Source organism: Archocentrus centrarchus, chromosome 18 (genome assembly GCF_007364275.1).
Source record: "Archocentrus centrarchus isolate MPI-CPG fArcCen1 chromosome 18, fArcCen1, whole genome shotgun sequence".
NCBI lineage: Eukaryota > Metazoa > Chordata > Actinopteri > Cichliformes > Cichlidae > Archocentrus > Archocentrus centrarchus.
This window is the reverse complement of record NC_044363.1, coordinates 6,256,396-6,280,822: the sequence shown is the minus strand read 5'-3', so window position 1 is coordinate 6,280,822 and position 24,427 is coordinate 6,256,396. Positions and strand designations below refer to the sequence as shown.

Sequence of the window (24,427 nt, the reverse complement as noted above, 5' to 3'; positions counted from 1 at the left end):
AAGCACTGCTCCACCGTGCTGCCCTAGTAGTAATAATAATAATAATATTAATAATAATAATAATAATAATCATCATCTTGGAGTGTGGGGAGGATGAAATCTCCCCCCTGACCTGTCGTCCTGGCTCCCCTTTGCCGTCGTATTTGTGTTGTACCTCATCAATCTCTAGCTGTGAACACTGAGCTACAAGTTGTTTCACCGTCAGTTTGGATGTTGGGTTTCGAAGACTCCATAGGTCAACATTCTCTTCGGATACTGCTTGGGCAAGACACTTAAACCACTTTCCCTAACGGTAGCGCTTGTCTCTGGATGAGTGATCTGGAACGATCATTTCGTTGTGTGCCTTGTGTGCACAGTAACAATGAGTTGAATCTAAGCTAGATCTTTAACTGCTACCATATCTTTAGATAAGAGGTAAATGTATATAAGATTCCTCCTGTTGCATTCTGATCATTCTAAATCCTTGATTTTCAATAAAGACTTTATATGAAAAGTGGATGCAGCCTCCTGGTCTGAAAACTACATTATAATGTCCGGCAGGGGGCCCCTCCTCTGGTTGCAGCCATAGACCGTATGAATGGTGGTTTGATGTAGCCAGCGTTATGTCACGCATTCTTTTTAGACTTTAACATTAAACTTTTGGTTCTCTTTTGGTGCCAGCCTTAAATGACCCTAAACTTCAGTTTATGGAAGTTCTGCTTTGGCTTCATTTTTAAACTCATGAGGTAATCCCTTGGTTATAATAAAAAAGCAATTACATAGAAGCTTACGGCTCACTTAACTTTTTGATGAGTTTAGACCTCGGGCACTAATTTTAGGACTTACTGAATATAATAGGATGTTCACTTTGTAAATGATACCCACAGAATGGAAAGTCAGATCCACCCCTTTCTTTCACACCCAGTTTCAAACAACCAAAATGGTAGCTGTAAAAATGTTCATATTCATAACGGGACTTTTCTCACATCAGCTGGTCACTGATTATATTATGTGGTCATTTGCAACATGCACACCATCCCAAAAATATAGACAGCACTGCTCCCAAACACTGGGAGTAATCCCTCAGTATACATTCACAAATTAGCCAATCAAATGTAACTGGGCTTTTATGTAAGAGGAAACAGCCATCTGTAACCAATTCTCCCAAAATCACAAACGTGCTCAGGGCAGTAAAAAATAAATAAAAATAAATTGTACAGGTTGACTGACCAACTGCTGGCAGATTTGGGTAGTGATGGTGCTTACAACAATCAATAATTAGTTAACCTGTGAAGCAACAAGGTTAAAGCTAACCATCACTAATGAATATTTTTCTGCACTATTTTCATAATAAAGCAAATGGTTGAAGTGACTGAAATAAGTCAGTACATGATTGGACAGCATTTCATTTGCCTGTGGCGTGTAAAACATATTTAGAAGTGCTTTTATTCAGTGAGACAGTTACCCAGGTGGAGCACTGACTACTGTAATCATTATCAATACCTCTGTGGGTAAAAAGCCAATAAAGAGTCTTTTATCGCTGGCTGCTCCACTCTCTCTCTATGTTTTACACAGTGACAATGTGATAAATTAAACAAGTTAAAATAAAGTCTCTCTATGCAGATAAATGGCTATTTTGCCTTGATCTTCAAAATTGGAAATGTTTACAAGAGATTGGCTTTCTTGTAAACTTGCAGATTGACTGCAAGTCATGATGCAAAGATACCTGCATCATGGGGGGGTGAGTCTAAAGGGGGCATGTGGGGTTGACAACATTTATCATTTATTTCAAAGTTTTTATAAAAGTTTGGTTCAGTGAACGAGGGGGTAGTGGGGGAATGAATGATAAATAGGGCACTGATATTTATTTGGCCAGTACAAAATCTATAGTAAAAATGAAAGTTACAGTTTTAAGGGGGACAACGAGGGTGGGAGGTACACAAAACTGACTACTCTTTGATCCAACCATGTCAATACTTGCAATATTCTTTTACAAATCTTAAAATAAAGGTAACTGACATGATCATCAAACATATTAATAAACTGTCCCTTTAAAATCCATAATACATTTAGCTGGATTTGGTGTCCACATCATGTTACGGAGTATTTTTAAAAAAATACATTTTCTACATACAGAAATATGCATATAAACATGAGGAGAAACAAACACAATTAAATACATACCACTAATATTAATATTTACTGTTTTCCTGAAGCTGTGTCATAGTAGTCTGAAATCCAAAACAAAAATATGAGAAATTTAAAGACAGCCTAATATATTTACATGAGTCACACAAAGGGCGACTCATGTGAAGCCCTGTGAGGACTTCTGGAAAGTTTTTTTTTTTTTTTTCTCTGACTGGTCTACCGGTGCGGAGAATAATGAAGCACCAGCACCATCTACTGGAATAAATAATTAGTCATGAGTCTGACTGCTTAACCCTGGAACACTAACATGAGATTTATAACAGTCACAGCTGATTCTTAAATCTGCTGCCTGGCAGCCTGACAAGGAGGTCTTATAAGTCTATGTTAAACCTATGCTGTAGGCATGTCATAACCTGAAATGCACCTCCTCCCTAGAAATATAGCTACACGTCACATTGCACCTATGTGACTGGCGTGTTCAGTACTACTAGTTGTTCCTATACATTTCTGCCTACTTTTCCACTGCAGTTCTTTAATTTATTATCACTTCAATATAAGGAATAACAATCACAGCCTCGATATAAAGACTTAAATGTCTGCACATTCCTGCTGGGAGATTCCTGAAACAATCAGAATGGATGAGAGTGAATTTACAAAGAACTTGAGGGACAAACATGTTTGCCTGTAAAAGAAAACTGACCACAACAAAGAGTGGGAAGGAAAAAAGTCCCAGAATTTTATTTGTTTCAATGATGACAGGCACTGCTTGGAAAACACTGGTTCATGACCATAAGGTAATTAATACATAATGCACCACGCACAAGCTTGAATGCTGGTAACTGTTGGCTGCTTGCGTAGGTTACATTGTAGGATCTATACAAAAATTCAGAGCAGAAGTCTAAATCAGTCATTAAACCTCAGAGGGTTAACCCTCTGGAGTCAGTGGTCGGGCCGGCACATCCAAATTATATTGTAGATTTAAGATGATGCAGCAGCAAGGCGCTGCCTCACTGAGTCTCTATTTCAACTTCAAACTAAATACCAGTTTTTGAATTGTGCTGATAGACCAAGAAAAATCAGAGGATAAATAACTTACACCATGCTTTTTCCTGACTACTGTCCTCATGTTTGATGTACATTTGGTGCAGGAAGAAACTGTAAAAATGAAACGTTCACTAGCAGGAAGTGTTTGTGAGTAAAACAAAAATCATGGTATCCCTTTCCTACTGATGGAAAAATGCACCACATTAACCAATCAAAATTATAGGGCAACATGTGGCATTGGGTTGCGTTAAGTTTTTAGAAATTACAACTTACATTTGTATTTTAAATTAAAAATTGTTAAAAATGTTTTTGTATTAAAAAAAAAATTTTCTACTCCGATTTTGTGTTTATGTGATTTTAGGTTCAAATTGTTAATACAGTAGGTCAAAATGAAAACATAACTACAGTCACACATGTGAGGTTGTGCTGAAATAAATGATACCAAACAAGGCAAGGGAAACTACAGGTACATACCCTAGACTCCAGAGGGTTGAAATCAAATATTTATATCACATTTAAAACATGCATTTTGCAAACAGATCAGTTGCATCACAGTTTGGGTGATGACTGAGGTCACAGAGTATAAATAAGAGCAAAATCCTTGTCTCGTTGGCTACCTGGAAATTGCACTGATTTTTCCCACATTTGGCTACCAGCGGCAAGAACTTGTGGTAACCACTACACCCGCTTTGAATGTTATCAGTCCATCACATGGACATTATTAGCAGTTATCAGTCCCATAAGTATTGTTCAGACTGGCCCTCCTGCATCTACTAGCAGCTCAGTAGGCCGTTATCACCAATTAGGTCGGTAGATGGCTGCTGGGAGGGACTACGATGAATCCCGATCCACTCCAGTTCACTTCACATTGGGAAAGGGCCTGGGGCATGGCAGGTAACCACCAAAATGTGTATTTAGCCTCTTTTAACATTATTTTGTCATTAACATAAAGAAAATGTGTTCAAACCATTGTATTTTTATGTAGCCTGGAAATTGTTACTGCTGTTACTTCCATAAGTATAGTTCAGACAGACCCTCCCGCACCCTCTAGCCTCTGTTGTGCCAAAAAGTGCCATAAAGTGACTCCAATGTTTCTATGTGTATTTATGTGTAATATTTTTGCTTATATTGGTAAATAGAGTGCAGTCAGCATGATTTATGAAGGGCTTATATATAAAATGAAGAAATAAGAATCTTTAGTAGTCTGTGTTATTGTACCTACATTATAATCAATCCAGCGCTTTTTGGCCACTTAAAATATCTTTATAGAACTGTGATGTTATATTTTTAATGTCAATGACATTTACCTTGATTAAAAAATGAAGTTGCTTTGCCACAAACTGATCGCAGCTTCTACCTTGTTATAGAAATGCTGTTTCTTGCTCAAAATGACCTGATATCATTCATGAGAGATATGTTTGACACGTTTCACAGATTATAGGTCAACAAGTCATTTACAGCTGTTTACAGATGTTTGACACGTTTCACAGATTATAGGTCAACAAGTCATTTACAGCTGTTTACAGAAGTTTGACATGTTTCACAGATTATAGGTCAACAAGTCATTTACAGCTGTTTAAATAAAGGCAAGCATTTTCTGGCAAACACCGAAAATCTCTTTTTGACAGGCGATCACTTTTTGGTACAACACCGGCTCAGTTGGTTCACGTCTACCATTCTAATCACTGATAACCAATGAACTTAATAAAGGCTTCCGGTTCAAAACCAGAAGTCTTTATTTCTCCTCTTTTTCATAACATCAGGCTAGAGGATGGCATTACAGGTGTGTCTAAACTTTAAACAAAATGTGTTTGGAAAATTACTGCCGTAATTTATATTATGACGATGCTGTCCTTAAACACAGGTGTTACAAATGACATTAATCAAGGCCGTGTTCTTTTATTTCTCCATTTATCCACGATCATGTAATAAAAGGCTGCTAAGCAGTTGGTTGTAGCTAGTAGCTCATGTACTGTATGAGTCTTCCACTTTGATTTGATACTTTCCATAGCAAAAGAGTTATTCATTTGTTATTGTCTGTTTACATGTCTGTCCAGTTAACACAGTAACTAAAAAAAAATCTGCTTATCTGTTCAGCTGTTTGCCAGTATAACTGCATTTGAGTTGATCTGTGTCTACTTGCTTGTCTTTTTTTCAGTTCCTATTTTTTCTTTTCTCTCCCACTTTGGTATCATGGCCAAACTCAGGAACAGTGTCCACTTCAGGAGAAACCACATAAAAGTAAAACGGAAAACCATTCATGGAGGCATGAAATTTTCATATCTACAAAAGAGCTCCTCACCTCCCAGCTTAGGTCAGACTGACACACCTGTCCTCAGACCAGTCATGCCTTTGGCTGAAAGCATGGGTGATATAACTTGCAACACTTTTGATGAAGAGCCAGCACACAGTAAGGCAAAGAGAAAAGAGGTCAGCCTGTGGGATGCACTGAAAGATCAAATTTTCCAAGTGTTATATGAGTCCTCAGCACCATCCACCAAAATTTGCATTGTTTGCAATGAAAATGGAGAATATCGGTGTCTGGAAAGCAGCACTACTGGTGTATTTTGCAAAACTTGTATTAGGAAAACACACATGAATTCTCTGCACCTTCCAGAGAAATGGAATGTAAGTACTTATTCATGAATGTATATTAATTTGCAGTATAAATTAGAATGTATTAAACAGGTTTCTTGATAGCTTTAAAAAAGAAATCTCATGATGTTTGTTTTCTGTCATTTTTCTCTGTAGAGAACCTACTATGAGGCAGCTTGGCTTGAGTTAGTGTTGCATTTACCAGATGATCACATCACCCATGCAGTGTACACAAGAGACGTGAACATTTTTGTGAACACAGGTTTGTTCTTAGAAATTCATTATGCAATGTTTTAATATAATTTTTAAATATATGCCAGTTAAATATGGATGCCTATGTAAAGACTGTATCACCTTCATAAAAACCTGAGGTGTTGTTTAGGATGTATTTTCCAGCTCCTTTTACAGCATAACAAAAAGTCAGCATGCATAAATTATAATACATTATTTGCCAGAATTAAGTACAAGTTGCAAGACAAAATTTAATGTTCCCATGAGGACACAAGGTCTTGGGATAAAAAATCCTGATTGACATTTTATCTCTTTCTTTCTTTTTGCTAGGCCAGCTGTGCAACTAGAGTTCCTTTTTGTGTATGTGAAACCAAAGCTTGCACCCCTGTTAAAGTATGGGCTTTGGCCTGCAACACCAGACAAACGGTTTCATCATCTTTTTTTAGAGTGCCAGGTTTGTGTTGAGGGATTTTGCAAAAATTTACGGTGGAAAAACAATCTGACTTTTCCTGAGATAATAAACAATTTCAACCTGATATCTTAGCAATATATTAAATGAATAATTATGTTATATCAGAGATTGTTATAAATTGCTGTTTCTATTCCAAAATGAGATTTTCCTTCCTTCATTCAAGAGCAGGTTATGTCAGTAGTTCATCAAGCAAATGAGGACACAAGATTGTGATTCCAAAGTAGAACATAACGCTGATCATACAATTTAACAGGACAACATTTTTTGTGTATTTAAATATGTTTCCGACTGAAGGGTAATTCAGTCATACTCCTATATTAAGTGGAATTTATTTATGATCATCGGACACAGAACAAAAGTGTAACGCATTTCCTTTACTTTATTTCCTTGGTGGTGTTGCTTGTATTGTTAACAGTTATGGTGTTCCATATTGATCATATTAACCAAACCATTAAAGCAATAAAGCATTGCAAGGGGTCTATTGGACTCCTTTCATTGCAACAGACAACATAATTTTGAGGAAGGTGCCTATGTTGAAAGCAAAAAGCAAGGACAGATACACAGCAGTCATGAAGCCATTTGAAAGCCTGACTTTAATGTATATCAATTTTAAACCTTATCATATACAGAAATTAATAAAAATATAGAGAAAATGCTCCTTCATCTGTACATATGTTGATGTGAAATAATTTATCAGCAACTATACAGATTGAAATATTTCACTATTATCAGTATGGGTGCAGTGTTGCTGTTCTAATATTGTCTGAGAATGAAATGTGCAGTTGTTACATTAATATATTTGGAATGCTTCCTCTTACCCAAATGGCTTGCTTCCACTTGCTGTAGAAAATGTATTTGTACTCTGTAGTTTGACAATCTAAATGAATTTCAAACTGTCGTCCACTTACAAAACTGTCACCTCACTTTATTAGAAAAATACACATTTGCATCCATTCACAGTACAAATTACATATTGCCTGCATATATTTGTACGTGCTGTGCAGCAAACATTTTGTGTTCCAATCCAAGTTGTATTAACATTATTTTTCAGAATGCTGAACTATGTAGAACAAAGTATCAACTTCCAAGAACACTTTATGAAAGTAAACTCCTGGCAGTACATCATCTTGCACTTTAAGCTGTGTGATGCTGGCAACGAACGCACATGTTCTTTTTGAAAACACATGCCATTTATGACCACAGCTGGCACGCACTGCACTGACACCACTAACGCCATTTCTTCATTGTATTCTTCTGCTGAGCATGGCAGATGCAGCAAATGTAAAAGTCCACTAAAAAAACAAAGTGGGGTTTTTGGATCAGGATACTGGATTTATTAAATATTAAAGATGGACCTTCTTTGAAGACTTTCCATCTACAGTCATTGACACGGTCTAAATTCTTGATTTTTCCACTGGCTCCTCAGTGCTGCGTGCACCTAAAGAAAATGTCACAGGTTAGCAGCACTGTAATTGAAAGAAGCACAGATGCAAGTTAATGTGTTAAGATGAATATGGAACTAATGATGAGTTCATATCATACAATGAAATCACTGTATGCGATGAGCTGATATCCACACATTTATATATTTATTTTCCACCACTTATCTGGATCTGAGTCAGTGGGGCAAAGCTATCCAGACCTTGTTCTATCTCACCAAATCTACCAGGACTTCCAAGGCAATACCAAGGTATTCCCAATCTCTGGTGTCTCCTGGGTCTGGCCTGGGGTCTAACTCTGGTGGGGAACCCTAACCTCCCCATCTGGGAGCCATCCACAAGATATCCTAGACAAAATCCTCTACCACCTCAGCAGGCTACCTTTGATAAAACAGCAGCAGTTCTGCACTGAGCTTCTCCTACATTATGATGCCCCACATAGATAAATACTTTACTGATCCCTAGGGCTGCAACAATTCCTCGAGTAACTCGAATAATTTGATTACAAAAAATCGTTGTAGCAAATTTGTTGCTTTGATGCTTCGTTTAAACTCTGCAGCATTCAGGTGTCTCAGGCCGCTTTTCCACCGACAGGGTTTCGGTGCCGGTGCCAGTATTTGAACCGTTCAGAGGTTTTTCCACTGCAAACGCACTCAGTGCTTGGCCAAAAAACGGGTTCAACTCCAGCCCTGCAAACTAGCTGGTCTCGAACCAAGAACGCGTGACGAAAGAGGCAGAAGAAGGTGACTCTGCCATCTCAATATCAAGTTTTCTACCATATTACATGTGTATTACATGAGAAAAGCAAAGCGATTTTCACAGCTGTGTATTAGGTTGGGTCTTAAGGCTGAACTTGCTGCTTTGTATCAGTTCATATCACAGATAAAAGTGCATACTTGTCATCCTGCTCTAATCATTGTCTGTGTTTACCTCTGTGCTGCACACAGATGCTGCAGTAGTTTGGTTTGGACCAGAACAGTGGCATTTGCGCTCTTCAGCTTCCGTGTCCAGACGAGCACCCGCCCACACTCATACGAAAAGGAGCAGTTCACAGAAACGCGGTGGAAACGCAGGTTCATTCTTAAGCATTTTGCCGGTTCATTGAAACCAGCACCACCACTGGCACGAGAACCAGTACCTCGGCGGTGGAAAAGTAGCATCAGTAGGACATGCCTGGAACACCTCACCTAAGAGTTGCCCAGGAGGCATCCTAGGCAGATCCCCAAACCACCTCAACTGGGTCCTTTTGATGTGGAGGAGCAGCAGCTCTACTTTAAGCTCCTCCCAAATGGCTGCACTCCTCACCCTATCTCTAAGGGAGAGGCCAGTCAATGAGAGGAAGATCATTTCTATATTAAAGCAGCAAAGTTCTTTTGTTTGTGATCCCATATATTAAACTATTTCCAATTTCAAGTTTGCTTTACTTACAGAGTACGGCAAACTGTTGAGTTGCTTATCAGGCTACAGATAATCACACATTGTGCATTTATGGTGATGCTATGATTTTGAAGAGACTGGTACGGTACCCTGCCAACACCACCAGCCTCATCTAAAATGACATGCAGACATTTCAAAATGTTGTAAACATTTATAGTTCAGCACACACCAGACAACTGAATAATCAGACTGCAGACCAGATGTTATTCATGATACTGTGAATGTTCACTGCATTTCAGAGCAATATGTGCAAAGACACATATTGAATGGCATTTAATAAAACATAGGTCAGTAATTCATTTCTTTTATGAGTCTAAAATGTTATAGTATTATAAAACATGCTTTCTGTATTTTTTGTTGAATATTTTAATCACCTTCTTGGCAAGGGCATCAACTGGCTCTTTGAAAGCAGAGGCAGTTAAGGAGCTTGCTGAAAATTCACTGTAAAAACATTGTAAATAGGGGAGTTAACTGTGCCATATGACAAGTTTGGGTTTGTCAGTGTGTGTGTGTGTGTGTGTGTGTGTGTGTGTGTGTGTGCGTGTGTGTGTGCGTGTGTGTGTGCGTGTGTGTGTGTGTGTGTGTGTGTGCGCCAACCTTTAATGTGCAAAGTTTAGTGTGTCTGTTGAATCCAGAAAAGTAGCGGCTCCTTTGCTGCTCATTTCATGGACTTCTAAGTTGGATCTCTGACAGTCAAATGAAATAACAGCTGTTTCCACCCCCCAGCTTCTCAAGACTGGATACATTTAACAATGTTTAGGACCAAAAAAAAAGACGTAAATATTAAGCATTCATGCAAATATAACAGTTCAGAAAATTTTCATTAACATTTAAAGTTATCTGTACATGTTGATACAAAGTACTGCAAAGAAAAAGAAAATGGGTGTTCCATATAAACATAAAACCAATTCCACAATGCCATTGATTAAAGATGTGTTCTATGTAACTGCACAGCTGTGATGGAGCAAAGTTTGGTCTTTAGATGTGTTGGGCCAGAGGGCACTTTAAGAGACCTTCTGTGGTTGCCAATCCAGTTCTGAAAGATAAATAAAGATCAAGACAACATCCATGCATTTCTTTCCGCTTATCCTTTTCAGAGTCGCAGGGGGGCAGAAATCTATCATGACATTATAAAGATAACAATGTAACTGTGTTGATACTATTTTCATATCACAATGCTTCACTTAAAACCAAATGTATCTGTAGTAACAACATATATGAATCTTACATCTATAACGCCTGGTGCCAAACCAGTGGCTTCTCCTGCTGTGGGGATCTTGGAGAGCCAACACTTGAGGAATTTCTTTTGCTCCTCTGTTATAATGGTTCTGTCTTCTCGATAAACGATAAAGACAAAGCAAATCAGCACTAACAAAAACAATATTAAAGAGAAGCACAAATTTTATACCATTTTGCCAGAGAAAACACCAACCAAAAGCAGTTACACATACCTCTGCTTGACATTAGGCCTAAAAGAAAGACAGAAAACACTTACATGATGAAACAGAAGAAACTGTTTTTTTTTGTTATGTGCTGCATGTGTATTTGTCAGATATGCTACTCTTTTTATGAAACAGATATTAAAGTATGAGGGTAACCTACTATACATGGACAGCATGTGATGTGTACACAAACAACAAAAATGGATTCAATTGGGCCTACCTGGTCTAGCCAAAGGATAGCAGCAAGGACCTGATGAAACAGATCCTATTTTTTTTTTACTAATTTATTTAAGTGACATATCTGACACATGGGAAGTAAAGTCTAACTGAACACTAGTAACACTATTCATTTTAAAAGCACGGCATGCAGCGCTTTGACGTTAGCATCACTTAAAGTAATACAGCAGTAACAACCAATTTCCAGGCTACATTAGCATAAAAATAATAAGGTTTGAACATATTTTCTTTATGATAACTGTTTCAGTTAATGACAAAATAATGTTAAAAGAGGCTAAATACACATTTTGGTGTTTACCTGCCATGCCCCAGGCCCTGTCCCGGTGTGAAGTGAACTGGAGTGGATGTCTGGAATGGATCAGGAATCATCAACATCATCATCATAGTCCCTCCCAACCGCCATCTACCAATCTAATTGGTGATAACGGCCTACTGAGCCAGCTAGTAGGTGCCATTTACAGTATTTCTGAATTGCTAAAATGCTAAACTCCATTCCCCAAACAAAATCGACAGAGGCCTAAATGAATTTCATGAATCACACACTCTTTTGGTAAAACTGCTAACACAGTTCAGGCACTGGTGCAACTCGATTACTCTTTTTGCGCAACAGCAAACACATTCTCAGTCACTAAACACACGTCACACCTACGTTGCAAAACAGTAAACACTGGCAGCAGAATGCAAACTCCAACACCACTGTCATCTGTTACACACAGCAACTCACAATTGAATACGTGTCCAATGATGTGAACAGACCAAACGGGCAGGATAAAAGTCGGGTCAAAGTGCAGGTGGCACATGGGCATCTACAATGGACATAGATGTACAGAGAGGCAGAGGAGGAAGAGTGTGTGTGAGAGGTGTTGGACGAAGTGGAAAAGGATGAGGACGTGGATGACCGAGAGCATTCATCACTGATATGGGCAACTATCGTACACAATGTCCTCGTACATAGGATGTCAATGAGGGAAGCAGGACAACTGAGTGTACAACTGAATCTGGGCAGATTGACTGCACTCTTTGTCAACATGGTCCTTCAGAACAATGGCATCTCTCTCTGAGAAATCCAGCAGAGAATGATAGAAGACAATGACAAAACTTTAATGGCATCAACAGTGGCATTGTCAACGATTGACCGGGTACTCCAACACAACAGACTCAGCATGAAACAGGTGTACAGAGCACCCACTGAGCGCAACTCTGCAAGGGTCACTGAGCTAGGAAACCAGTATGTGCAAGCAAGTGTTACCTACGCACGCACACACACACTCAGGACTGATAGGCAGAGTGCAATTTCATTCTCACAAGCCTGCTGTTAATGCAGGCTAGTAGTTCCAGTTGCAACTTCCACAGTACTGTAAACTATATGGTAACCTACAAACATCAGGAATGCACATACTGTCTTTCTGTACCATTTTCACTTCGCTACCATTTATCTGGGATTATTACACAGAGTGTTTGAACTGGATGCCATGGAAGGGCCAATGAATATATCTACATGGATAAAGCAGGATTCAATCTTTCAAAAATGAGGCAGAGAGGCAGGAATATAATAGGTCATCGTGCTATTGTGGAGGTCCCTGGCCAGCATGGTGGCAATGTCAACCTCTGTGCAGTCATTAGTAACTGGGGGGTTCACCGTCATGCAAACCTGGGACCATACAATATTTAACATGTCCTCACTTTTCTGGGTGTTCTACAGGATATCATGGCTGTACATGATCAACTGGATCAGCATGTGGTGCCACCTGTATATGTCATAGTTTGAGACAATGTGAACTTCCACTGTGCTGTCCAGATACATCAGGGATTCACACTACATGTGTGCTACATGAATATTTTCCTGCCACCATACAGCCCTAAGAGTAGTTGTTTTCTGGTGACGGTGGAAGGTGTTTGACTGCCAGCTCTACACCAGGGAGAATTCATTGGAGGCAACAAAGCATGCATGAAAATATGACTGTGGAGAACTGTCGAGGTTGGATTCAGCACAAGAGGGATTTTCTCCAATTGCCTGGCAAGAGACCACAGTGCCTGTGATGTAGATGAGGTCCTCTGGCTGGACTACGCACACAGACATGATGGTGCAGACTGAATCTGTGTCCTACAGTGCTGTGTTTTTCATGTGTTTTTTAATTTTTATTTTTTGTCTGTCTACATTCAGCACTATCATGTCACTCTGAGTACTACAGTGTTTTTGTGTACAAACATTTTCTGTTTACTACATGCCCTGGGTGCTGTATTTTAAATTATTTGATGTAGCATGTAACAAAGTCTTTTAAATACATTTTTTACTTGCTTAAAGTGTGATCTCCCCACACACACGCAACTGATTTTTGCAGTGATGGTTTGATTTTGACAGGAAAGAATGGGATTTTGTGAAATCAGCTTGAGCTTTTGGATTTGTCTTTAAAGTTTAGGGAAAATGGGTGGTGGACTCAGGAAATGTGTTTTAGCAATTGAGAAATACTGTAATTTATAAACAAAGAAAGCTGCTTCTACTAAAACTCCAAAATATCAAATTTAGTCTCTATTTTTTTTGTTGTGAGTTAATCTGTGATTTGTGAGGTGCTGCAGGAGCCTGAAGCGCTTCTTGCAGAGTTCACACTCAAAGGGCCTCTCACCGGTGTGGATGCTCATGTGCTTGGTGAGGTTGCCTTTGTAGTTGAATTGCTTCCCACATTCTTTACACACATAAGGTTTCTCCCCCGAGTGGATCAGCTGGTGTTTCCTCAAATTCATAACCTGGGCAAAACACTTTCCACACTGAGAACAGCGGTGTGGTTTTTCTGCTGTCTCGCAGCACTTGTGATTGGCGAACTCCTTTTGCTCTGTGAATTCCTGCTTACACTCGGCGCAACGTGGTGGTTTCTCTTCATGAGAAGATCGATGTGCTTTTAATGTTGATGGATGACAGTAACCTTTTCCACACTTGTCACACTTGTATGGTTTCTCCCCCCTGTGGCCACGTTCATGGAATATCAGGTGCTGATGCAGTCGGAAACTTTTGTTACACTGTGAACAGCGAAACTGCCTCTCCCCAGTGTGTATCAGCTCGTGTGTCCTCAAGTTGCTCCTAATACTGAAGGCCTTCGGGCAGAAGCTGCACTTGAATGGCTGCTCTCCAGTGTGCGTGCGGATGTGTGAAACCAGTGTCTGCCGCAGTCTAAACTTCTTTGCACAAAGCTGACACTGGTATGGTTTCTCCCCCGTGTGGATTCGCTCATGCTTCTTCAGTTTTGTAAGCTGTTTGAAGCTTTTCGCACAGTAGCTGCAGTTGTGTGGTCTCTCCTCAGAATGACTGAGCATGTGAATTTTAAGGTCCCCATGCCTGGCGCAGGTCTTGCCGCACTGGTCACATTTATAAGGTTTTTCCCCTGTATGGATTGGCATGTGCGCCTTCAGAGTCCCTTCCCTTCCAAACTGCTTCCCGCACACCTCGCAGTGGTAAATTTTTTCCCCAGTGTGAGTGAGGAGATGCTGCCGCAAGGTGTGTAACACACTGAAGCTCTTACCGCACTGCGTGCAGGTGTGAGGCCTCTCTTGGGTTCTCGTTCTGATGCAGTTATACCGCTGGTGTCGGAGGACATTGCTCTTCCTTGCAAAGGACTTCCCACAGTGCTCACAGTGATGGCGCCGGGGTTCGAGTGCAGCATACTGTTGGATCCTCTCTGTTTGGTCTTTATTGGTTGAAAGCACATAAGAAAGAGTGTTTAGGAAGGGGGGGCAAAGAAATAATATTTAAAATTCATTATTCACCTACTAAGTTGAAATTAAAAGAAGAGAAATACAGCCATTAAAGAGGGAAATTAAAACAAAAAATAATTTATGTATGAATTTCTTCTCAGCCTATTAATGAAAAAAGTGTGATATCAATTGTAAGTCAAGTAAAAAAAATTCCAAAAACCAGTGATAGCAGGTGCAGGTGCTGGTCATTAAATTAGAATATCGTGAAAAAGTTGATTTATTTATTTCATTTATTCATTCATTCATTCATTACACACAAACACTTGAATTATATCAGTCTATTTCTTTTAATTTTGATGATTATAACTGACAACTAATGAAAACCCCAAATTCAGTATCTCAGAAAATTTGAATATTACTTAAGTCCAATATAAAAAAAGGATTTTTATTAATGTTGGCCAACTGAAAACTCTGAACATTGGAAAGTATGAGCATGTACAGCACTCAATACTTAGTTGCGGCTCCTTTTGCCTGGATTACTGCAGCAATGTGGCGTGGCATGGAGTCGATCAGTCTGTGGCACTGCTCAGGTGTTATGAGAGCCCAGGTTGCTCTGATAGTGGCCTTCAGCTCTTCTGAATTGTTGGGTCTGGCATATCGCATCGTCCTCTTCACAATACCCCATAGATTTTCTATGGGGTTAAGGTCAGGCAAGTTTGCTGTCCAGTTAAGAACAGTGATACCATCGTCTTTCAACCAGGTACTGGCAGCTTTGGCACTGTGTGCAGGTGCCAAGTCCTGTTGGAAAATGAAATCTGCATCTCCATGAAGTTGGTCAGCAGCAGGAAGCATGAAATGCTCTAAAACTTCCTGGTAGACGGCTGCGTTGACCTTGGACCTCAGAAAACACAGTGGACCAACACCAGCAGATGACATGGCACCCCAAACCATCACTGACTGTGGAAACTTTACACTGGACCTCAGCCAACATGGATTCTGTGCCTCTCCTCTCTTCCTCCAGACTCTGGGACCTTGATTTCCAAAGGAAATGCAAAATTGACTTTGATCAGAGAACATAACTTTGGAGGACTCAGCAGCAGTCCAGTCCTTTTTGTCTTTAGCCCAGGCGAGACGCTTCTGACGCCGTCTCTTGTTCAAGAGATGGCTCGACACGAGGACTGTGACAGCTGAAACCCATGTCTGCATACGTCTGTGCGTGGTGGTTGTTGAAGCACTGACTCCAGCTGCAGTCCACTCTTTGTGAATCTCCCCCACATTTTTGAATGGGTTTTGTTTCACAGTCCTCTCCAGGGTGCGGTTATCCCTATTACTTGTACACTTTTTTCTACCACATCTTTTCCTTCCCCTCGCCTCTCTATTAATGTGCTTGGACACAGAGCTCTGTGAACAGCCAGCCTCTTTAGCAATGACCTTTTGTGTCTTGCCCTACTTGTGCAAGGTGTCAAAGGTCATCTTTTGGACAACTGTCAAGTCTTCCCCTTGATTGTGTAGCCTACAGAACTAGACTAGGGACCAGAGAGACCATTTAAAGGCCTTTGCAGGTATTTTGAATTTATTAGCTGATTAGAGTGTGGCACCAGGTGTCTTCAATTTTGAACCTTTTCACAATATTCTAATTTTCTGAGATACTGATTTGGGGATTTTCATTAGTTGTCAGTTATAATCATCAAAATTAAAAGAAATAAACATTTGAAATATATCAGTCTGTGTGTAATGAATGAATATAATACACAAGTTTCACTTTTTGGATGGAATTACTAAATACAGCAACTTTTTCATGATATTCTAATTTTATGACGAGCACCTGTACATAAAGAATTTATATACTTTTTAGTTTTTTTGGACTTTATTTTTTTCTATTTTTTTTTTCGTATTGAGCACATATTATAAACAAATTAATATGTTTATTTTTTCTAAGATTAATGAATCATCATTTGTGGGCCTAAATATGTTCAGAAACCCATCAGGACTGATGAAAATTTTATTCCACATCAAAATGGCTCTATAATGTCCCACACAAAATTGCTACAAAGCAGTTGCTGCTTCCCATACATGTATGAAATATGGTATGCTGTAAAGCTAACAGGAAACAAGACATTCTGAATTTAGGGAGGCAATTTTTAAGGTTTTATACTTTAATGACCTCCTAAAAACTTGTAGTTGTGTAGTCAGTGTAATCTGAAGACCTTGCTGACAGTGAATTTCAAGGCTTTTGAATTTTCATTGAAGGGTGTTTCTCTTCCACTATGGTGAATTTTAATCATTTGTAATTCACACATAGAATTGTGCAATATGGCTCAAACTTCTCTTGTTTGATGAAAGTCCAGGCCTGAACAACTCTACTCACAAGATCTAATGATGTCATAGCACCACCTAGAGGCAACAGGATAGAGCACCAAGTTACTGCAACTAAAATATAAACCGGACAGACTCAATAACGCATCATGATGTACATGGCAGTGGGTGTTCTCTACCCCCACAGAGTGGGAACGGGAAGTGATAGGTAACTATGCAAAAGACAAAAATTTCATTATTATTAGACCTTTTTTTCTATTTAATAAATGCTCCTTTCGTTTAAGTAGTTTCTATTTTATTGGGTCATATTGTATTTTATTTAGATAGGGCCAGTAGTGGTTTACACATTTGCCACACAAGAAAAAGATTCCTGGTTTGATCCAAGGAGGAGAAACAAATCCCTCTGGATTTTGTGCCATAAAGATCTCGCAAATCAAATATGCAAAGCTACCCACAGTGGTAAACCTTTGTGAATAACTGAAGAGCTGAAAGTAGCTTTATTCTATTAATCCTATGATTTGGTGTTTGCACTTTTAGCTGTTGAAAAATCAGGAACTTCCCAACTTCTTGGATCAGTAAAATATATTGTACGAATTAAAATATCTTGGCGCGCACCTGGCCCTTTGTAGCCTAAGTTGGCACAGATGAAACGCTCACTCTCTCTTCCATTACACCTGGCATGTTAGTTTATGTTTATTTGTTTGTATATAAGTAAATTGCTTGTGTGAACTCCCTCTTTGTCACAGCCATCGAGCCAGTCGGTGACGACCATTAAGCAACCAAGCTATGCCAGCAACCAAGATGACCAAGTGAGGTCATTTATGATCCTGTTTCGGTTTAAACTTTATGGTCTCCATTTGTGTCCCTCAAACCTTCTCATGCAAAAAATTATGATTTTCAATCCCTTTTATTCAAAAAGGTTGAATGTTAGCCATATGGCTTCTGTAGCAGTAAGTCTTGCTGCTTGAGGTATGCATAATCATTATGTTATGATCAGTGGAAAATTACAGAAACAAGACTTTCCATTATTGTCACACCATATATTAATAATATATAATATATATCATAACATATATTATAATATAATATAATCTTTCTAGTCCCTGTCAGTACTCTAGCTGCAGCATGTTGGATCAGCTGAAGGCTTTTCAGGGAGCTTTTAGGACAGCCTGATAATAATGAATTATAATAATTATTGAGGCATATATATGCATACACCTGATTGGCTAGAAACCAAACCCTATCATCAAAAAGCATTAAAACACTCAGCTTCAGTTTTTTACTTAGTATTTACCTCCAGACGTGCTCTCAGAGGTTTCCACAGCTTCAGCGTCAGTGTCTTGTTGATTCGTCTCCTTTCTGTCTAATATAGTGTCATCTACCTGACTTTTTTGTGAGGTTACATCCACTTCTTCCTGACATACGCCTGAATTGGCGCCCAGCATGGCTGTTTTGAGTGACTCTGATAGTTTGGGGCACTGCATGAGCCACGCCGTCCCTTCTGTGCCATGACGGTTCTCCTCAAACACCAACAGCGTGCCATCAGTTCCATGATCCTCTTCAGTTTTGGTTTCCACCAGGATGAAATTTTTATCATCTTCTTCTTTAAACAAATTACTCTCTGCTGTGATTCCACTGTCCTGCCACACTGGCTGCTGCTCCAGCTTCAGGTAGTCATACTCTCTCTCCAACTGCTCATCCTCCTGTTTCAGCTTGAGCTCCAAGGTGTTATGATTCAGATGGTCACTGTCACCATTTAGTCCTGGAGTTTTCATGCATTCCACCAATGACACAGACAGATCCATTTGAGTGAGGCTGTCAGATGAGTCTGAAAGGGTGACATGTAGAAGTAGTTACAGAAAACTGATGGATTATATGGTGACCTCTTCTGGTTTCAGGGTTTTTACTCTACTTTGAAAGGTGGCTACAGGCTTTTGCTCAGATTCAGATGCAAAGTGTGATCCAAAAGCTGAAACTTGATTACAATTGGACTGTTTGCCCATTCACAATCATTTTAAATAGACTCCAGCATGGTGACCAATTTAAGATTGCTACTCAGAAGTCCCATTGGGACCACTTCCACTGTTTACTCTTTGACTTTTACAATCATGTCAACTAAGATATTTTCAATTTTCTCACCAGGGAGGCCTTTTCAATATCTAGCTTAATATGCTGCACAGGCTCATCATTTTATTTTGGAGGGGCTAGTAGAACTGCTTTGCACACGTCGATGTTTTTAAAAACAGATAACAGTTTTTATAGTGTACATTGCTGCTGCGTTTTCAGTTTTCGTTTCCAGAAAGTTGGCAGTTCAAAAACACAGGACTGTTAGTTATACATGTAACCAGCATACACATCTATAGATATTACAGTACATCCACTAACAAGAAACTTCGGTTTCAAGTGACTTCAGTCTCTCTCTCTGAATGGTCATTTTACATGTAAAGATAGCCAAAAATCACAAAACAGCAGAGATCTTAATTGGTGTGAATGAGGATTTTAGGCTGGTGTACAGTAGCCTCACTTTTTCATGCCTGTACGGTCAACTGACAGAGAGGTTAGGTCCTTGGTTCCTCAGATAACAGGAGTGCATGATATGGACCACAGCTGGCACTGAAAATGTGGAGCTTGATGTGCCAAAGGTGTCAGTCCTGTAATATACTAGTGATAAAACAGTGTTCCAGCTAGCGGTTGATCGCCAGGCGTTGCGCCTTGCTGAGACACTCTTGCGACGGGCTCAGGATGTCACCGCTTCATTTTCGGAACTCTGCTGTTACTGCATTTAGAAAACAGGAGCGCACCTCGACTCGGCTAGGCTGCTGCCATTATCACCACTTGCGCCTGTATAATTTCACCGCATTTGCAATTTACCACAGAGCACGGGCAGTTTCATTCACAATGTGAACACATGATCTCGCTACAGTCGTGCGCGCCCTTGATTTGGAAAAAAACAATCCTTTAACACAAGTGAACCGCTGACAAATTTTTCCTCGCCCCCACTGCTCTGTGCTGTGAGAGTGCTCGCTATGCAGAGAATGTCAGCTGTTTCTTTTCTTTACTTCAGCTGTAGCCACTAGAAAGGATCGCTATAACCAGTTTGCTATGGGGCTGCCATTAGCACTAGTGATCGTTCGGTGCCGGACGATCACTAGATCACCTCGGGCGAGTGAGTACGGGAAAAGGACCGGCAAAGTGTACCTGATTCTAATGGAAATGCCGTCAAATCGCAGCGAGTCGAGTCGACCGGTGCTGAATCATTCCGTATGGAAACGTGGCTTATGTTCACTTGTTAAAATTGAATTGAAGTCTTCTAAATCAAGTATTTCCTTCTCACTGTTGCCAAGTGCTCGCTCATAGAGGGTCGTTTTGACTGTTGGGTTTTCTCTGTGATCATTACAGGTCCTTAATAGGGATGGCACGATACTACTTTTTTTATGTCCGATTCCAATACCGATATTTTACATTTGGATATCTGCCGATACAGATACAAATCCGATCTTTCAAAAAAGAAAAAAAAAAGTTTAAATGCCTGGATACATTTTACATAAGTCAAAGCCTCTCACATGACAAAATTAAAATCTTTTAGTTGTCCCACGTACAAGATTAAGGATCAGGGGAGACAGAGCTTTTCAGGCAGTGGTGCCAAAGCTCTGGAACGGTTTACCACTCCAGCTCCGTTTAGCTGACTCTGTGGCGTCTTTTAAAAAACAGTTGGAAAACTTTTCTGTTTAACCAGGCTTTCTGTTGACTGTATTTTTATTCTTTTAATATGGTAATGTTAATGTGTTTTTAACATGGTGTTTTATCTGTGTTTTTTTGATATTGTGTTTTAATTATTGTAATAAACTTTACTTACAACAATCGCTCTATCACCTGAATCCTGTTGCTCCTATGTGAGAAGGTAATGTATTGGCTTATGTTATGTTGCAAATTTCATTAGGGCTACAACTTTTGCTTATTTTAGTAATCAAGTATTCTATCAAATAGTGTCAAAGGGAATCTGTCGCAGCGACGGAGAACTGAGGGGGTTGTTTTTTTAACTCCTGATTCACTCCATTCCAGTAGGAGGCAGTAATGCAGCTCCAAGCTGGTTTGGTCAACTGCAAACCCACAAAAAGAAGACGACAGAGAACTGTAATGGAGCTAATGTGGGCAAAACGCTATGTAATGCATCGGATTGCATTTTTTATTTCTTTCCGATATCCGATCCAGTATTTTAGGTCAGAATTGGACCGATACCGATTCCGACCTAGTCCTAACCTTACAATATAAAGCACATTGAGGCGACTGTTGTGATTTGCCGCTACACAAATAAAATTGAACTGAAGTCAAGGTATTTGCAGTTTGACAAACTGGAGGACATTCAGCAGACAACAATCCAGTAGGACATGAGGGGCTTTAGATTTTTTTTTTTTAAGGTTCAGTGCAGGAACATTTTGATCGCACCTCTCAAAGAGAACGATTAAGGTGCATGTCCTCATAAATACAGTTTAAAAAAAAAAAAATCCACAGTGGAAAGTGGTAGAGATTTATAATGGAGTAGGTCAAAATTTTACTTACTATTTTGTGTAAAAATGTTTTTCATGGCTGCTGGAAGTGGAAGCACGGAGACAACCAACCAGTTAAAAGAAACCATTTCCAGTCTGTTGCATGTAAGCTGCAGAAAGTGAAGATGTGATATTGCATTTCTGACTGCTGCTCACCTTTGGGCTCTGTTCCCAGGACTCCCGGAGTCTTCATACAGTCCACCAGGCAGACCGAAAGCTCCTTGAAGCCCAGCAGAGACAAACTGCTCACTGAGTCCATGATCGCCCGTCAGGAGACCTGAAAGACATTCAGGTTCAGCATGTTCTGGGGTTTTCTTGCATATAAATATTTTGGCACAGGCCAAAGATGCTTTGGTCAGTGCGAAAAGAAAATTACTAGCACTGTGATAAAAATATTTTTAGCCAGTATTTGATTAAGAGAATTTGTTTACTCAGGCGTGAATACCTGTTTGTCAAATGGCAAAAAAACATGGGAAAAAACTAAGTACAATTGCTAACAAAGATTCTTTGCCTTTCCTGTAAGTGGACTAATCAAGCTTATGTGCATAGCCCTATTACCAGTGAAACAAATGTTCAACACCTCAATCAATAAGAAGTTTAAAGATTAACCAGTTATCAAGAAGAAATAAAGGAGGTATTTCTCTCTCTTACACTATTTACACCTTGCAGTGTGTTTTCTCTGTTTAAACTTGAGACGCAGCTCTGTTTTATGCTTCCGGAGCCTCTTGGTAATATGTAGGTTATAATTACTCCTGCTTGAGCTCCTAAATCAGTGATGACAATGTAACTGTTTTGCTCATTCCCCTTCAGTTTATCGCTGAATGAGCTCTCGGAGGCTAACTTTAGCTTAGCTCCCGTTTTAGCAGTGTTACAGCACAGACAGAAGTGTCAGCTCTGATAGCCTGCTCTCCTTAGACTGAACACAAGAGGAAAAACCCTCCCTCACACAGCGTGAACTCACCAAAAGAAGTTCAGTCCGCTCTTTGCTCGTTCTCCCCGGCCAAACTCTGGAGCTAAACCGCTCGTACAGCTGAATTTCCTCTCCGTATAAACACGGATAAATCTCCACTTGATGTATTTCCGCTTTCGAGTTGCAAAACTGGCTTCTCCTCTTTTTATAACGTAAACGGGGAAATAAACTATTTAAGAAAAACACATGGAAACAACTTGGGAAAGAAATTCGAAGCATGTGTTTCTGTATTTTTCCAAGTTAGGTGAGGAACGGGATACGCAACCAATGAGCTTCAACGAAAGGAGGAGAAGGCGGGCTCTTTTGCAGGATTAGCGCCAATCACAGCAATGCAAGAAAATAAACAGACGGGTTGCAGCTTAGGTCAAAACTAATGAAAACGCATTTTTGTACCTCCAAAAACAACCGTTGCCTCAAGGGGTAAAGACGGTATAGTAATACATAGAAATACCAACAATCCCCTATGAGCAAGCACTTGGTGAGAGTGGGAAGGATATATTCTGCATATAAATACCTTAGGAACTACAAGTACACCAGCACTCTGAGTGAAAATGCTCTATTGGGGTGATACTATAAGGTCTTTGAGATACCATGGGACCTGATCATTTAAGTCTTTGTATGTGAGGAGAAGGATTTTAATTTTGATTCTGGAAGAGAAGCCAATATGGGAGAAATATGTTCTCTCTTTCTAGTCCCTGTCAGTACTCTAGCAGCAGCATTTTGGATCTTTTTTTTTTTTTTTTTTTTTTTTTGTGAACAGCCTGATAATGTTAAATTACAATAGTCCAGCCAAGAAGTAACAAATGCATGAATTAGCTTTTCAGGCTTCACTCTGAGACAGTGCCGAAACAGACTATTGCTGTTTCTGTACTGTGATAAATTCTGAAACCTGATAAGTTAACAACTCAACAATTTTTCGGTCAAGTTATGGCTTTTTTTAAGTGCCACAACACTGTCGCAGTTCAACAAACTTTTAATAATGAAAATATTACTTAGAAAGAACAAGCAGAAATAAAGGAGATGGGAGCTGCAGAAAAAACAAGTAAAAGAAGATGACTGGCCACTGTGTGAATCAACCACACAATGGGCTGCTGGCTCCATCTTCTCACCTAAAATAACATTAATACGGTAAACTAATTGAACCAAAACCAAAAACGGGACTCATGTCTGTCAAATCTGTCATGCCTCGAGGGTTTTTGGTGTGTGTTGTGTGGATGTGTTGTGTTTTTCCCCTGTCCTTCCTCCGTGATGTGGGCGTGTTTGGAGACTGGCTGACGGACCTCGAGGCGGCTACCTCCTGAGACTCCTTCTTGGGCAGGCACTCAGCGGTGCTGCTCCACACCTGTGCCGAGTTTGGTAATCACGCAGACTTCTTAAGCTGACAGCAGGCAATCAGTCTTCGCTGGATCATTGACTAAGTCACAGTCAGTGTTGGCCGCTTGTATATTGATTCTCTGCTCATCTGTGCTTTGACTTACCTGCTTTTCGCTCCTTGCCCTAGATCCGCTGCGGAAGTTCCTGCGTGTGTTTTCCCCGTCGCCGCCTCGCCCTCTCGTCTCCTAACGCCACTTGTCACACTGCCTTGCTACCCCCTGCTCTCACATCACCCCAGCCACTGCTCGCTCTCTCTGGATTCCCCTTGGCAAACCTCACGCAATCAGCCACCGCCCAGCCTGCGCTCGCCAAAACCCTTCAGGAAACTCTCATTCAATTCCGCACAATCAATAAATCACATTGTCATCTTTTAAGCGTTGTCTGTGTCCCCTTCTTCAAGTCCTGACAAAATCAGCACTAACAAAAACAATATTAAAGAGAAGCACAAATTTTATACCATTTTGCCAGAGAAAACACCAACCAAAAGCAGTTACACATACCTCTGCTTA

The 24,427-nt window shown here is 39.9% G+C and overlaps 1 protein-coding gene and 1 long non-coding RNA gene across 3 annotated transcripts; both read right to left on the bottom strand.

Annotated features, from left to right (window-relative positions):
- Positions 1 to 7,088: 7,088 nt before the first annotated feature.
- On the bottom strand, positions 7,089 to 11,663 carry LOC115797118 (uncharacterized). The gene is made up of 5 exons (XR_004021385.1): positions 11,323 to 11,663; positions 10,797 to 10,814; positions 10,574 to 10,677; positions 9,943 to 10,381; positions 7,089 to 7,907 (listed from the first exon to the last, which is right to left on the bottom strand). It is a non-coding gene; the product is annotated as an uncharacterized LOC115797118 (long non-coding RNA).
- Positions 11,664 to 13,521: 1,858 nt separating this feature from the next.
- LOC115797114 (zinc finger protein 883-like) lies at positions 13,522 to 22,811 on the bottom strand. 2 transcript variants are annotated; one of them, XM_030753596.1, is made up of 5 exons: positions 22,536 to 22,811; positions 21,731 to 21,851; positions 21,588 to 21,617; positions 18,322 to 18,855; positions 13,522 to 14,704 (listed from the first exon to the last, which is right to left on the bottom strand). In XM_030753596.1, the coding sequence occupies exons 2-5, from the start codon at positions 21,831 to 21,833 to the stop codon at positions 13,548 to 13,550; spliced, it is 1,824 nt and encodes a 607-aa protein (XP_030609456.1). In that variant the 5' UTR covers positions 21,834 to 21,851; positions 22,536 to 22,811; the 3' UTR covers positions 13,522 to 13,547. The 2 variants fall into 2 exon arrangements, with proteins under 2 accessions (XP_030609456.1, XP_030609457.1); XM_030753597.1 differs by lacking the exon at positions 21,588 to 21,617.
- Between the last annotated feature and the right edge of the window lie 1,616 nt (positions 22,812 to 24,427).

What these genes read in the sequence shown, in the direction of transcription:
- LOC115797114 (XM_030753596.1), bottom strand. Translation starts at nt 21,833, where the DNA reads ATGGACTCAGTGAGCAGTTTGTCTCTGCTGGGCTTCAAGGAGCTTTCG. An exon ending in CCTGGGAACAGAGCCCAAAG is followed by an intron (nt 21,618 to 21,730) that starts GTGAGCAGCAGT and finishes TTCCACTTCCAG; the next exon opens with CAGCCATGAAAAACATTTTT. An exon ending in CTCTGAGAGCACGTCTGGAG is followed by an intron (nt 14,705 to 18,321) that starts GTAAATACTAAG and finishes CAACCAATAAAG; the next exon opens with ACCAAACAGAGAGGATCCAA.